Here is a 16,679-nt window from a genome sequence, read left to right on the forward strand (position 1 = left end):
AGCCCTGACTGTATCAGACTATTTAAAGGGTTACCAGGAGCATGAGAATATCCTCCACAGAAGGGGTGGTGGTGCCGTGAATAAGGCCGAATATGGATACCGATGTGCCGACGGTAAAGCACCGCAAAATCCACCCCCTTTAGGTTAACCAGGGGCATGGAGTTCTGTAGGGTGTGAACATCTGGGTTTAGTCCGTGGGGGAGTGCTTAAGTCCGGGAGTCCGGGGACTCACGGTGTGCAAGGTTATGGAGGTGCCCATGTCAGGGACACATGCTGGAGGTCTGTGGTCCGTCCTTTGGGGGTCTTGGAGGGGCCACAGAGAGGAGATTTCCCCGGTCTCTGTCCTGGATGAGTGAAATAAACAGAGTCTCCATGTCAGGGACACATGCTGGAGGTCTCTCTCCCGAGAGTGGACGTCCATTGCCTGTAAATTGGTCTAACATTAGGTCTGTCACTTTGGCTAACCGCACCACTGTCTGTCGTCTCCCGCAAGTGGACATCCATTGTCACTTTGGCTAACCGCACCACTGTCTGTCGTCTCCCGCAAGTGGACATCCATTGCCCCTAAATAGGGTCAGGGACCGTCTACAAAGTGCAACACTGAAAATAATACTGCAAATAAACTACTAAAACCACCTATTTCCGCAGACTTGCATGTGTAGTTTAAGCAACAGAGGAGTTATTGAGTATAGTATCTTCGTAGACGGTCCCTGACCCCTCCTCTCTCCTCTGGCTGCAGAGAGACACCTGTGTGATTTGTCCAGCTCAGAGGGCGGCGGGTGTGAAGTTGTTTTGATGAAATTGGATTGTGGATAGTTGTTTACCTTATTACGGTAGTTAGTTTCTGTTGAAGCAACGTTTGGTTTATTAGTGTTTGATCCGTGAAGTTCCAATCCTTCAATATAACTATGTGCTGCAACAACCCCTCAGCCCCCGGAATGATTTCATTTTTATTCTCCTAACATAACAGCTTTAATCTTGTAATTATCCTTATAATAAAACATTTCTCCTACATGTAACATAATAATTAAAGTTTAACTGTGAACTGTCCTCACTCCATGTTCGATTAAATGTCATCTTTTTTGTAGCAGTGCTTTCTTCTTCTGAGTCGTGCCTTGGTTCCTGATGAAGTCTCTAACATTCTGCAAAGAGCGACCAGCCAGAATAGGATGCTCTGTAGCTTGGCACTGTCTGCATTCTATCATTGTCGCCAATTTCCCCTTGGCAATGTGTGCATTAAAGTGTCTCAAAACTGCTGCCACCTCTTTTGGAGACCACTTCTGTTTTTTCATTCTGCTGGGATTCCTCTCCACAGCATTTTCAAGTGACTCTACAAACAGAAAAAGAGATTAGTCAATGGTAAACACGTTAACACATATTTTATTTAAGATGTATTATGTTACTTACTAAAACTATAACTACAAATGGGTTTGGGATGAAGCCATCAAACTGTCTTTCCGGCTTTCTTTCTTCCAATTTCTGATATTGTGCTGGTTCTGAACAATAGCATGTAGGGATCAAATGCTAATGCTTGCTCTTTGCCATATCTAAACATCTGTAAGTCTAACTGTGCAGAGCTTGCAGGAATGATTCTTCTGTATGTAGGGTTACGTTTTTTTTTTAAACTTACGCAGCTTAAGGTTAGTATTTGACATAATAATAGTACTTACAGGATCAAGTTTTCTGAGACTTGTATTTCGTCCTCACTATGTTTTTAAATGACTTAACAGGAAAAAGATGCATGTAACAATATAGTTTCAGGAAACCATATTCTTTAAATATTTGGTCATGATAAACTCAAATCTTCCAGTTTAACAGAAAAATGCAGTTCATGGCTTTAACGTTTAATGCTTCACAATAACCTGAACCAGGGTTTAACCTCCATGCTTGAGAAAGTGACTCATTGGTAGTAGCATTTGGTGTATGTGTTGTGTACATTTACCAGGTGGCTCATGCATGTCCCCTCTCCTGCTAGGCTCCTTGTCATTCTCATTTGCATTTGTGTTCAATGCTAGAAAAGAAGAACAAAACATCCATCTTAACCAAGAGATTTGTGTAAATATTCAATCTTCATTTCAGCTATTATGTTATTACATGATTACAAAACCCTCTGTAAAAGGCTTTACAGAGGGTGGTGAAAACTGCACAGCACATCACCAGAATGGAACTGCCCCTGTATATACTATGTTGCATTGTTGGAGGGGATTGGGACGCAATAATTTCACTGCCAGACTACACTTTAGCTTCTGTGCATGTGACAATAAAGCCTTTGAATTGAATTGAAAATGTAAAAGACGGGAGGAAATGTGTGTTGCACTTAATGAATGAATTTGAGTGATTTGGAAAATCATTGGAAAGTGGAGATGGGGATGAATGTTTGAAGGACAATTATCTGACCAGAAAGTAGTCCAAGGTAAAATAAAGCTTTTCAACTCTTGAATATAAATCTGTTGTTGAACCAAAGATGACTAAAAGCCCTCATTTGAGATATACTTGCTAGTTAAAAACTTATCTTCCTTTCATACCTTTAGAAGGGCCTTCTAGGGCGGAATCAATATCTGAAAATGGATAATATAATATTAGAAAACGCATGGTAACCTTCAGTAACATTGCTTAGCCTACATGCAATTACATTAAAATATCTGAGTATACTGAAGGACTGAGGTGGGGGGGCGGTCCTACCATCTGAGGTGCCTGGAGGTTCCTCAACAGGACGCCTTGCTGTCTCCATCCCTGCAAATGTTAGTACAGGTCAATATAATTGGTCATGTGATGTGAACAGGTTGGTGCCAATTCAAATATGAGATAAATCAGTTAAACAGTTCTACTATTTAAGATATTTAAGATGCCCACACAGACTGTGTGGCCATAATCTACTATTCTTATTTGGATTTTAATAATTTGATGTTTGTATATTTACATTCATTTACCCATATTTGTCTTTAGATGTGGGACAGGATCCTCCTCTTTCGCCTCACTGTCTTCACTTTCCCCGATATCAGTCAAGTCCAAGTTATCTGTCAAAATAAAACTTTTAGCATCAAAGACGTTTAGCATTGCAAATTACCATTTTTTAAAATTGTGATAAATCTGAAGCTTGATGAATGCTAAAGTTATAATGATGGATTTCTAAAGGTTGTCTATATATTACATTTTGCTTCAGTAAATGACTGTTCACAGTGCTTGTAATCCTTTAAATAACTTTAAAATAGTAATACCTTCTATTTGAATCTCTTCTAGTGTTTTGCCTTGAAGATCTTGGAGGGACCCTTTCTCCATGGCTAGGAGGAGTTTCGATATTTTTGCCAGCTGGGTTGTTGCCTCTGGGAGCCTGTAATACTGTCTGTGGACACGAATATCGTGTCCTAGGAAGTCAGCAACTTGGTCCAACTCATGGTTATTGAGGTTCAAGACTTGGGACAAAGTTGCAACATGTTTGCGCAACTTTGTCGACCTCAGAAGTTCGGGGTTCTTGGCGCCACATTCATTAGCATAAATCCTCAGACAGTCCTGTCCTCTGTAAGGAGTCAAACATTGAGGTCTTGCAAACAAGAAATAGTTGTCTTCTGGAATTCCACATTATTTTCTTTTGCTTAAGAGTTGTTTTAAAGCATCAACAATGTCTGGTGATAGCAGAACAGCAACTTTGCGCCCTCTTTTCCCCCTAATTTCCACACGACTAAAATGTTTACAAAGTTTTTGTTCAAACTTTGAAAGTCCAACGGCAACATCCTTGTGTAAGGCAGTTGTGTCCCTCTCGAGAAAGCCTTTGACGTGCATTTTTGACACTTCTCCTCCACGTCTTCGGTTGAAGAGTATTATCTTTGCCAGAGTTGCTTTGCAAAGTTTAGCATAGATATGTGGTGATGGCGTTTTTTCTAACTCCTCATATGCTAAACTTGCGGTTTTCTCCAGATGTTGGTGGAGAAGTTGGACGTCTGCTGTAAAAGGCAGAGTAGATGGCTTGTTGAAGTGTGCCTCATGTAAGGTTGTCAAAGCTGTGTGTGAGACAAGTTCAGACCACTTTGAGGTATACAATGTTTGAAAAGTCTGGGTGGACTTTATAAGCTCACTGTCTTCTGCCATCAGAGCTCTGCAGTGTATGATGTCACATATCTTTCGCAATGAGTGGCCCAACTTAAGTGCTAGGCTTGGAGTTTGGTAGAAGTGCTTTTCTTCCTCAAATCCAGACACTCTTTTGACAGCACGGATGACCACATGGAAGTTGGCAGGTCTTACAGCATCCTCAAGGGTTTGTATGGAAAATTCTTTGCGCAGCGTGAGAAGAAGTCTTCCAACTTCTCTGAGTTTCTGTCGAATATAATCGTATTTGGTGGGATCCTGTCCATGTTTGTTGAAGAATGACTGGGCCAGTTGAAGAATGCAGAAGTCGCTGCGGACAGCAGCAGAAACGTCATCATATTTCATCGCAGTTAACAGCTTCCAAACACCTGGTGATATCTGCTGACACAATGTCGACTCCGCCATACTGGCCATTGACAAGACCCTAGTTCTTCCTGACCCTGCATTGGCTCCTACAGGCTTTAAAGAACATATCCGTACATGGCGCCACAGATCTTTCCGAAGATACAAAGCCTGGCAATACATGCAGTGCACATAGTCTTTTGAATCATACCCTTTCTTTGATTTGCGTCTAAGTTTCAGCAAACCGGACCCACTTGTTAAAACCTCTTTATTGTGTTCATACTTCCATTTCTTCCGTAGTTTGTTGAGCATTTTCGTACGTTCTTTTGAGTCCTTTGGGAGTGCTAAAGCTCGAGCAACATCCACATTTGTCTTCTCATGGGTTTTCAAGTGACGTGTACATTTTGACTGTGGTTTTCCACAAATGTAGCAAAACGTTTTGTGGCTTACAGAAGAGGGTTTGTTTGAAAGTAAGCACTGATCTTCAGAAGCTTCGGTTCGTTCCCTAACAGATGTTACGGTAGCATTGTCTTTAGCTTGAACTCCTAATACTAGTGCTTGTTTGGCTTCTCTACAAGTCTTTTCAAGGTGCGCTGTGCTGACGGCATCGTTAGGCAAAGTTTTTTCCTCTTCTTCCATGAAACCTCCTAGAATGTGCCTTTTTTCTGTCTTCTTCGATGCAGACTCACTGCACGACGCTTCAATAGATTGTATTTTAGTAACTTTTTTTGGAGGCTCGATTAACAATTCCAATGAACTATCCGAATAACTGTCTGGATAAGAATCTGGTACATATTCCTCCTCCTCTGATGTAGCTTCATCTGAAGTTGGTTCTTTGAAATCCTGATATAAAGAAATGGAGTATTATTACCATGAGCCTTTAAGTGCACAACTTTAAGATTAATTCAGAGAACCAACTCACAAATTGCTGTGTTTTCAGGTTCATCTTCAATTCTTGATCATAGCAGGATTTGTGCCAGAAGCAGGAGCAAACTGAACAGAGCATTACAAAGTCATTACTATTGAGTTTCAAAAATATTGTACAAGTGAAGTAAGCATTTGACTTACTGACTCACTCTTTTTATTCTCAGAGGCAGATTTAATCACCACAAAGAAGTTGTTGCCCTCTACAAATATAGTATTTTGTAATGTAGCATTTATGTAGTTTGTTCCTTTACTTTTTTATCATCAGTATGAGAATAAAATAGAAATCAATTCCATATTTTAAAAAGCAGGTCAAATTGAAATGATAAACTTCCATTGACAAAAACAACATTCGGACAGAAAAAAATCCATTATAATAAAATGTATGGTTGAGCATTCATGGACACCATTTATTTATCAAAACAAAATACTCACTTTTACATCTCACACCAATCCACTTCAAGGGAGCAAAGGGTCCACGACACCTGGCACATTTGTCCAAGCTTGGTACAACTGAGGAGACCAACTCATGTTTACAGTTCTGTGGACAAAAAACATTGATTATGAAATAACAATAAAAAATACTTTACTCTTGCAATTTAAAACATTGTCTCCGACTTAATTTTAATCTTAAATGGGTTGACAGGTAAGCTAGTGCAGATGTGACTGGAGAAACCATCACTGTTGCAATTAAAATACTAAATGTACTGTAACTTCAATTAAAATAATATTGTCCCCATGTAAATATATCTTAAATAAGCGTCTTGTACATAGCTAAAATTTAACATAATCACAAGAATAACCAACAGCTCCTTGGTTTCTTTTTCCTGGTCAGAAACGTCAAATACAACATTAAAAAAAGGACTTCATTTTCCTTCTCCCCTTTGTAAAAACAACATATTTATCTGATAAATGAACTTCAACACAACATTAATCCAAACGTGTACTTTTTCCGCACAAGAGAGGGAATTACTCCAAGTGTTTGAACATATTATCTACAGGACTGTCTCAGAAAATTAGAATATTGTGATAAAGTTCTTTATTTTCTGTAATGCAATTAAAAAAACAAAAATGTCATACATTCTGGATTCATTACAAATCAACTGAAATATTGCAAGCCTTTTATTATTTTAATATTGCTGATTATGGCATACAGCTTAAGAAAACTCAAAAATCCTATCTCAAAAAATTAGAATAGTTCCTCAGACCAAGTAAAAAAAAAAGATTTATAACAGCAAAACACAATCAAACATTTGAAAATGTCCATTAATGCACTCAGTACTTGGTTGGGAATCCTTTTGCACGGATTACTGCATCAATGCGGCGTGGCATGGAGGCAATCAGCCTGTGGCATTGCTGGGGTGTTATGGATGCCCAGGATGCTTCAATAGCGGCCTTTAGCTCATTAGCATTGTTGGGTCTGGTGTCTTTCAGCTTCTTCTTCACAATACCCCACATATTCTCTATGGGGTTCAGGTCAGGGGAATTTGCAGGCCAATCGAGGACAGTAATGCCATGGTCAGTACACCAGTTACTGGTGGTTTTGGCACTGTGGGCAGGTGCCAGATCATGCTGGAAAATGAATTCCTCATCTCCATAGAGCTTTTCAGCAGACGGAAGCATGTAGTGCTCTAAAATCTCTTGGTACACAGCTGCATTTACTCTGGGCTTGATGAAACACAGTGGACCAACACCAGCAGCTGACATGGCTCCCCAAACCATTGCTGACTGTGGGAACTTCACACTGGATTTCAAGCAACTTGGATTTTGCTCCTCTCCAGCCTTTCTCCAGACTCTGGCGCCTTGACTTCCAAATGAAATACAAAACTTGCTTTCGTCTGAAAAGAGGACTTTGGACCACTGTGCAACTGTCCAGTGCTTCTTTTCCTTAGCCCAAGTCAGACGCCTCTTCCGTTGTCTTGAGTTCAGAAGTGGCTTGACCATGGGAATACGGCTATTGTAGCCCATTTCCCGGACACGTCTGTGAACAGTGACTTTTGATACCTGGACTCCAGCTTCAGTCCATTGTCTTTGAAGCTCCCCCAAATTCTGGAAGCGACTCTTCTTCACAATGCTGTTAAGGCTGCGGTCATCTCTCTTGGTTGTGCAGCGTTTCCTGCCACATTTCCCCCTTCCAACAGACTTTTTGTGGATGTGCTTTGAAACTGCACTCTGTGAACAGCTTGCTCTTTGAGAAATTTCTTTTTGTGTCTTACCCTCCTGATGGAGGGTGTCAATGACGGTCCTCTGGACAGCAGTCAGATCAGCAGTCTTCCCCATACTTGTGATTTAGTTTACTGAACCAAGCTGAGTGTTTTTCAAGGCTCAGGAAACCCTTGCAGGTGTTTCGAGTTAATTAGACGATTCAAGTGATTCGTTGAACACCCTACTAGTATACTTTTTCATGATATTCTAATATTTAGAGATAGGATATTTGAGTTTTCTTAAGCTGTATGCCATAATCAGCAATATTAAAATAATAAAAGGCTTGCAATATTTCAGTTGATTTGTAATGAATCCAGAATGTATGACATTTTTGTTTTTTTAATTGCATTACAGAAAATAAAGAACTTTATCAGAATATTCTAATTTTCTGAGACAGTCCTGTATAAGCAATAAGCAAGTGTGTTAACTAATCAACGGCAACTCTCTCCGTCTTTACTCGCAGCACTACGCCTTTGCAGTAGATCAGCGGTTACTTATTAAAAACGTCCGTATCATTCATAAAATAAAATGATAAATATAAAGGTCTGTGCCATCCGGTACAGCAAATTTGGCACTCCCCAAATGTAATAAAATACTGATAATCCCGCCCAGATTCGTTAATTGTTTATTATAAAGGAGGCAAGACAAATCTGCCATGGACAATGTTGAACCCATAGTGGGACTCAGGTGTCATGGCAGTATCTTCATGCAGAGTCTCAGTGGAAATCTTGGGGATGAAGAAGGACCAAGTTGAATCACTAAACATCCATAGTAGTACACAAATGCTTTAATGGCTCTTGTTGTGAGTTAACACAATCATGTAGAAAGACACTGATTATAGTATGTAATATCTAAAGAGTATGATGATTCAGTTTAACAGTAAGAAGAAAAAAGGCATTGACACACAGTCCTCTTAGTGTCTAAAGCGGTCCAGTAGAGTGATACACAGGACCTGTGTATCGAACCTCACAATTCAAATCCAGTCTACATGGTTTATAACTGGAAATAAACATGTAACTAATACCAATATTGAGTTGTGGTTAACTCACCAGTTGAATGTCATCACAATGGGACTCAGATGTCATGGCAGCTTCTTCATGCAGAGTCTCAGTGGAAATCTTGGGGATGAAGAAGGACCAAGTTGAATCACTAAACATCCATAGTAGTACACAAATGCTTTACTGGCTCTTGTTGTGAGTTAACACAATCATGTAGAAAGACACTGATTATAGTATGTAATATCTAAAGAGTATGATCATTCAGTTTAACAGTAAGAAGAAAAAAGGCATTGACACACAGTCCTCTTAGTGTCTAAAGCGGTCCAGTAGAGTGATACACAGGACCTGTGTATCGAACCTCACAATTCAAATCCAGTCTACATGGTTTATAACTGGAAAGAAACATGTAACTAATACCAACATTGAGTTGTGGTTAACTCACCTGTTGAATGTCATCACAATGGGACTCAGATGTCATGGCAGCATTTTCATGCAGAGTCTCAGTGGAAATCTTGGGGATGAAGAAGGACCAAGTTGAATCACTAAACATCCATAGTAGTACACAAATGCTTTACTGGCTCTTGTTGTGAGTTAACACACAATATCCACCTCATAGTTCAATAACAGGTCATCAAGTCAATGGCCATAATTTAAAATCATCTTATGTATTAATAGCATTTCTTATATAACTGTTCAATTTTTCATGTGACTAACATATTGGACATGGCAGAGCTATGTTTGTTGTGAAAATAGTGTTAAATGATAGATTTACATAGCAGTGATGATACAAGACACCATTCATAATTACCCTGCGTCTCCATGGCCAATCAGAATCGCTGTAGTCATAAGCTATCTCTTGTCCGGGACTGATGTCTTTGAGTGCAAAAAGACAAAGATGGGGCTTTCCATCCACTTTGATCAATTTCATTTTGCAGTTCGGGTTCACATGGTCATCGTTGACAAGTCTCCCTAGGGAGTTGTCCTCTTTGGCAGCATCAACACTGATTGGGCAAGGACACAATTCTAATTACAAACTAACAGTATTACAACCACAGCAAACTAGCATTAGATTAAATACATATAGACAAAACAAGTCTCAAAATGTACACTGTATGCCCAACTTAACATCAATATAGCAGTGTTTGTATGTCTGGGTAACTACACATTTAGAAATAACATTACAATATTTACCTACCATAACTCTTGTCCATTAAAACGAAAGTCGAACATGAAAACCTTGAGTGCATTATGATATAGTTTATGCCGGTTTTCACGTTCAGACTTTGTAATGACTTCCCCTCTGTATTCAATGAGGAAGTCTCCATTTTGAAACGGTCGGCAGCTGAAAACTCCTCGACCTAACAAAGATCAGAGGATGGGTCAGGAGAAGTGATGAGGTTAAACAACAATACACATTTGTCATGCTCATGACAAGAATAGTACACAAAATAGTGACAAAATACTTTTGTCACTCACCTTTGTAGGAATTGATGAATTTCACATCAAATCCATCCTTGTCTTTGCACACGGATGACAAATGTGCAGCCTCTTCTCGCGGTTTAATCTTTGCTCTCCGAGGTCTTGCTGATGTCATATCCGTCATTTTCACTGTTGGTGAGAAAACAGAACCTTTGATTATCTATGCAAGCCATACCACTGAGACAGCTTAATATGTGTAACAATGGCTGATAAGTCACTGCATTTGGCATCTATAAACAAAATAAACTGTTCAACTTCATATTTTCACTGGATGCTTCCCTCAAAATCTCAACCAGTGTTAACGCTGTTATGCTGTATGGGTTTAAATGAACTTTAAATTCAGATGCAGAAACAGATGGCTAACTAACTGGCTGCTTCCAGCAGCTAACAGCTTGAAAAGTGCAGACAAATGTAAGACATGGAAAGCTGTGATTATAAGACGGCAATAACATAGGTAACAGTCAGCAATCACGCTAAATATCTGAGATATTTCATCAACTTAATCAGAGCATAGTTCACTGTTAACGCAGCAACGGGCTAACAGCTATGTCTGTGAAGCATGCTATGTCTGTGAAGCATGCTAATTTTACTTTTAAGTTCCAACTCACATGGAGTTGGAACTTACCAGGATGAATTAAACTCATCAATATTTTCTACAAATGCTTGCTCAATAAATGTATGGAAAAAACTGCCTTAAATAACATTATTTGGAATAAAAAACGCAAATGTAGGCCTACTGACTAGATGAATGCTGACATGTGTCCCCAAATAAGCTAGCATTAGCCGTAGCTGCTAACGTTTTAGCCTAAAACCTGTCATTCCATACAGTTTCAACAAGCTTCCAATATAAAAACAGTGACATGCTTCGAAACAAGAATTAAAAGATAACATTAGCAGTGTCATTTAATTTTTTACACCAGTCCTACCTTGAACTTGTGACGTCTGGGGAATGAAATGCGAATATGGCCTCACTGCCACCGCAGTCCGGGGAGTCCCTCCCCCTTGTGAATTTCCACGGAATGCTGATTCCCAAACGTCAAAATATTATTAAGGGCAAATGTATACATTCATGATTGGATGCATGTAAACAAAGGTAAAGTTACCTTATTAAAAGTAAATTATAACTTATTGTAACATTGAGCTGAGCTCCATGTAATCCGGATACTCTGCCTATTTTTCGGACATATGATGATGCCTGCTCGGCCCGGGCCGGACACTGAAATAATTTTCGTGGTTACCCGCTGGGAACGTGGTGCTCCCTTGCTAAAGCAGTGTTTCCCTTTAATGGAAAAAGGATCAATTTAATATGATTTGAGAGGCTGAGAAGAGTCAGCAATGCCGGTGTTATGCCGTAGATTGAAGCCTTGCCGTAGATTGAAGCCCTGTTCGCGAGGACGCGCATCTTTTGAATGATATATTTATTTCCCATCAGATTAAACAGCAAACGGTTGAATAAATAATGTGCATACAATTGCGAGGAGGCCCGTTTTAAGGACACTTTTCAGATCTGTCACAATCTTCGTATTGGAACAAACTTCCGTTTTTAAGTGTAGTCCCACTCTGTTATGTTCCTCCTTCAGCACAGACAATGACAGGATAATATGTAATTTGTCAGTATAGTCCTATTTCTTAAAACCTTCACTGTTGTTTAAGTGTCTGATACTTGATAACCACGAATAGTAAGCAATTATATAACAGTAATGATGATAATGTCAGACAATGTGTTATTTTCAATCAAGCCTCAAAGATAATTTTTTCAAACTGGCTTCACTCACTTTAATTGCTCCTTTGAATGTGATTGTCCTCTGTGATTTCCTACTCAACACATGTTTGTATTGTAATGCCACTCATAATTTTATTTTTTATTTTATTTTGAAGTGACATTGAATGTTTTGAAAGGTGCCCTAAAATAAAGTGTATTATTGATCTTATATCTGTGCCTCTATCACACTATTAATGTTCCTTATTTTAGACTAGGTTTTTACTGGTGTCAATAGGGAAGATATGCACTGTTCTCTACATAACATGTTCAGCAGAGCAGGTATTTCTCCTGCTAGATATGGCACCCCCCCTACAACTTTGTCCAGGACAGTCACAACGTCACCAAAATCACACTGTTGCCTGTTCCCCTCTAGTGTGTGCTCACAAAAGCATTTTACTCTGGGCCCAGCAGGTACAAAATTAAAGAGGGGCTTCCAAATCCAGCAGAGCAGGTGCTGCCGGATTTGGATCCCCCCCCCCTATATCTTTGTCCAAGATAGTCACAACTTCACCAAAATCACACTGGTGTTTGCTGTTCCCCTCTAGTTTATGCTCACCAAAGCATTCTACTCTGGGCCCAGCAGGTGAAAAACTAAAGAGGGGCTTCCAAAACAACAAGTTTGCATCCCTTAAGGTGCACAAGTTGTTCTTCAATTCAATCATGCTTCATAAGCTTAAGAGCAACAGAAGCACAGCTCCGATGTAAGACGCCATTGTTGTTGTGATGTAGGCTTTACGCCGCGGCGTTAACAGCGACGTGATGACGTAGCTCATACAGGAGGCTCTGGTCAGCGGAAAAGGAAACTGGTTCAACATTGAGAACCAATTGTGAACCGCTGTTGAACCAGCACGGAGCCCGAACGGTTCTCTGTTGCCACTTTCACACCAAACCAGAATGATGGAATCCCTAATTTCCTCTCAATTGTACGTTGAGAAACGTTGTTCTTAAACTGTTGGACTATTTGCTCACGCAGTTCTTCACAAAGTGGGGAACCTCGCCCCATCCTTGCTTGAAAATATTTGACGCTTCTTTTATACCCAATCATGACACTCACCTGTTTCCAGTTCACCTGTTGACCTGGGGAATGTTCCAAACTGGGATTTTTGTAGCATTCCTCAACTTTCCCAGTCTTTTGTTGACACTGTCCCAGCTTTATGAAACGTGTTGCAGTAATCAAATTCAAAATGAAAGAATATTAAACAGTTTATCAGTTTGAATATTAAACATCTTGTATTTGTATTGGATTCAACTGAATATAGGTCAACAACAATTAGAAAAGCATTGTAGTCTGTTTTTATTTATGTTTTACACAAAATCCTAACTTCACCTGAATTTCGGTTTGTAAATGTGTTGGATGGGTAGTGGCTCAGTCATAGGGGGCTTGGACTGGGAGCCGTAGGGTCGCCGGTTCAAGTCCCCGACCAGACCTAAAATATGGAGTGTGGACCACTACTTGGAGAGGTCCCAGTTCACCTCCTGCTCTGCCGTGGTGCCCTTGAGCAAGGCACCGGACACCCTCCTTACCCCCTCACTTTCATTGCTCCCCGGGCGCTGTACACTAGCTGCCCACTAGCTTCCCACTGCTCCTAGTACTAGGCTCCTGGTACTAGGATGGGTTAAATGCAGAGGCCAAATTTCACTGTGTGCTGTGTGCTCTGCATGTGAGACTATTAAAGAGGGTTTCATCCCTCCCAATTCTATTCTAGAAGTATTGCAGAGATGAGTGTCGTATGAGTGGGAATGTTGTTTGCTTTGAGCAAACAAATACAAACAGACGCTAATGAGCTGAAATTAGTCTTACAATCTTAATTCAGCACTCTTTGTCTATGTTTTACCATCCACCTAACACAATACCATTTTCAATATTGTTCTACATATGAGGGGGGGACGGGGAGCGTTGCCTATGGATCAGTCACAATATAAATAAATGCACACATAATGATTCACACATGGTAGAATGAGGATTTACATATACATTTCTCTATCTGCATAAATGTGGTTTGTTTCTAAAAATGTTTTAGATCCACACAAGAATGTTTGTAATAGATATCCACAAGAATTTTAATTCAAGTGTTAGCAATTTTCATTAAAGATATATTTTGTGTTGTTACATTTATATAGAAACTATACAACCTGCATTCACAAACTAGCCTTTCGTGTATGAAATGCAGAGCACTTTATACATAAAAAGCAATAAATATTCATGTGTTGATAAAAAATGTGGATAAATGTGGAATTGTTCACATTTACATAAAACAATACACATTTATGTGTGCAATGATAGATATGTGTTCGGAGAGAGATATGTATATCCTGATTTTACATTTCTGAACCATTTTGTGAGCATTTATTTATATTGAAGGACTACTTTGACAAAACAACATCCACATTTTTACTAAGGGCACACGGTGGTGTACTCTATGTTGGGCATGCATTTTTATATCCAATAACAATAAATAACAAATAAACAATTACATCTGACAATGGAAGTTATGTAATATCCCTGCAGTTAAGATCTTGAGCAGTCTTGGTATAAATTCAGCCTTGTCTAAGAATGAAATAATACAATGGTAAAATGGAGTCAATTCAAAGACAAGACCTCAAAAAAGTGGTCTTGAGACAACGACCGATATGGACTACTAAAACACTGAGTCCCTTAAAGTATATTATCAGATAAAAGCTATAGTAAAGGTGCAATGAAATGTAGGTAGTATTAGACATAATAATAATAATAATAATAATAATAATAATAATAATAATAATAATAATAATAATAATAATAATGATGATAATAATAATAATAATAATAACATAATAATAATTAATAATTATTATGTTATTATTATTATTATTATTATTACAAACACAGCATTTTTCACAGAAACATGAATTGTCAGGACCATCCGGCAGTCAGCCAATCAGAGCTCCTTCTGTGTGAATATTCATGAGCGGGTGCAATACCCAAAACCAGCTGTACGAGCACTGTTCTGACACACAGAAAATACACAATTTCTGGGTTTTGTGAATAAAAAGGTCTTTTTTTTTGGGGGGGGTATTTAAGCTTTCTACACCTATAGAAACACTTCTACGCTTTTAGAATTTGTATTTATTAGCAGGACACCGACCCTGTCCTGTTAATAAAAAATGTCTGGCTAATGTCGGTGTGTATTCATACCAAGAGTCCTCTTAATTAACAAAGGTGCACACACACCCACACACACACACACACACACACACACACACACACACACACACACACACACACACACACACACACACACACACCTCCCGTGTTCCGTTCTTTTTCCTCCCCCTCTTTGCAAGCATGCCACAGCATGGGGCAGATTAGACACTCTGAATTCACTAAATGTACAACTTTTTCTCCATCAAAATGAACTAATGAGACATGAAATAACATCTACAGATCAAGACGAAGCGAATGGAAGCGGTCCCAGCCTCGTAGCTGTGAACAGATGTGATCGCAGGAAAATGCTGTTACAAAGATTTCTCAGTATATCTCCGGGACATTTCCCTGGCTTTCCCACCGTCACAATGGACAAACGAGACATGACATAACATCAACAGATCAAGACGAAGCGAATGGAAGTGCCCCCGGAGTCATAGCATGTGTAAATCGAGACAAAATATCTTTCTCTCCCCCGCCTGATTGCGAGGGGGAGGGGCAGTTTACACACACACGCAGCTGCTGCATGCAGCAACACACACACAGGGAGGAGATGGCAGAGAGAACGCACTCCCCTGAAAACTCCCCTTGAATTCCTCCAGACTCAGAAAATGTAAAAGTTCACTTTTTGGAGATCCATAGAAAAAGGGTGAAAATGGAAAAAAGTATTCGAAAATAGTGCCTCATAATGCGGGTAGAGTCCCTTGAAAACTCCCTTTGAATTCCCCCAGACTCAGAAAAAGTCAAAGTTGACTTTTTGGAGATCCATAGAAAAAGGGTGAAAATGAAAAAAAGTATGCCACAGCATGGATTCGAACACGCGACCAACCGCATCCAGGGGCGTGCATTAACGCAGTGAGCCACTGGACCTGAGTACTCAAACATGCCTACTTGTGCATCTTAGAAACTCTGAATTCACTAAATGTACAACTTTTTCTCCATCAAAATGAACAAATGAGACATTAAATAACATCTACAGATCAAGACGAAGCGAATGGAAGCGGTCTTAGCCTCGTAGCTGTGAACAGCTGTGATTGCAGGAAAATGCTGTTACAAAGATTTCTCAGTATATCTCCGGGACATTTCCCTGGCTTTCCCACCGTCACAATGGACAAACGAGACATGAAATAACATCAACAGATCAAGACGAAGCGAATGGAGGTACCCCCGGAGTCATAGCATGTGTAAATCGAGACGAAACATCTCTCTCTCCCCCGCCTGCTTGCGAGGGGGAGGGGCAGTTTACACACACACACGCAGCTGCTGCATGCAGCAACGCACACAGAGGGAGGAGATGGCAGAGAGAATGCACTCCCCTGAAAACTCCCCATGAATTCCTCCAGACTCAGAAAATGTAAAAGTTCACTTTTTGGAGATCCATAGAAAAAGGGTGAAAATGGAAAAAAGTATTCGAAAATAGTGCCTCATAAGGCGGCTAGAGTCCCTTGAAAACTCCCCTTGAATTCCTCCAGACTCAGAAAAAGTCAAAGTTGACTTTTTGGAGATCCATAGAAAAAGGGTGAACATGAAAAAAAGTATGCCACAGCATGGATTCAAACACGCGACCAACCGCATCCAGGGGCGAGCATTAACGCAGTGAGCCACTGGACCTGAGTACTCAAACATGCCTATTTTTGCATCTTAGAAACTCTGAATTCACTAAATGTACAACTTTTTCTCAATCAAAATGAACAACTGAGAC

At 39.7% G+C, this 16,679-nt stretch overlaps 2 protein-coding genes across 2 annotated transcripts; both read right to left on the bottom strand.

Annotated features, from left to right (window-relative positions):
• Positions 1–1,073: 1,073 nt before the first annotated feature.
• LOC307027302 (uncharacterized protein) lies at positions 1,074–3,571 on the bottom strand (the record flags this gene model as incomplete). Its single annotated transcript, XM_079695524.1, has 5 exons — positions 2,931–3,571; positions 2,683–2,733; positions 2,526–2,558; positions 1,943–2,011; positions 1,074–1,330 (listed from the first exon to the last, which is right to left on the bottom strand). The coding sequence occupies exons 1-5, from the start codon at positions 3,055–3,057 to the stop codon at positions 1,074–1,076; spliced, it is 537 nt and encodes a 178-aa protein (XP_079551650.1). The 5' UTR covers positions 3,058–3,571.
• Positions 3,501–10,155, bottom strand: LOC307027303 (uncharacterized protein; the record flags this gene model as incomplete). The annotated part of the gene is made up of 9 exons (XM_079695525.1): positions 3,501–3,517; positions 4,074–5,268; positions 5,348–5,418; positions 5,785–5,890; positions 8,604–8,672; positions 8,995–9,063; positions 9,361–9,553; positions 9,748–9,910; positions 10,029–10,155. The coding sequence occupies 9 exons, from the start codon at positions 10,153–10,155 to the stop codon at positions 3,501–3,503; spliced, it is 2,010 nt and encodes a 669-aa protein (XP_079551651.1).
• Between the last annotated feature and the right edge of the window lie 6,524 nt (positions 10,156–16,679).

Source organism: Notothenia rossii (assembly GCF_949606895.1).
Source record: "Notothenia rossii genome assembly, contig: scaffold_73, whole genome shotgun sequence".
NCBI classification, from domain to species: domain Eukaryota; kingdom Metazoa; phylum Chordata; class Actinopteri; order Perciformes; family Nototheniidae; genus Notothenia; species Notothenia rossii.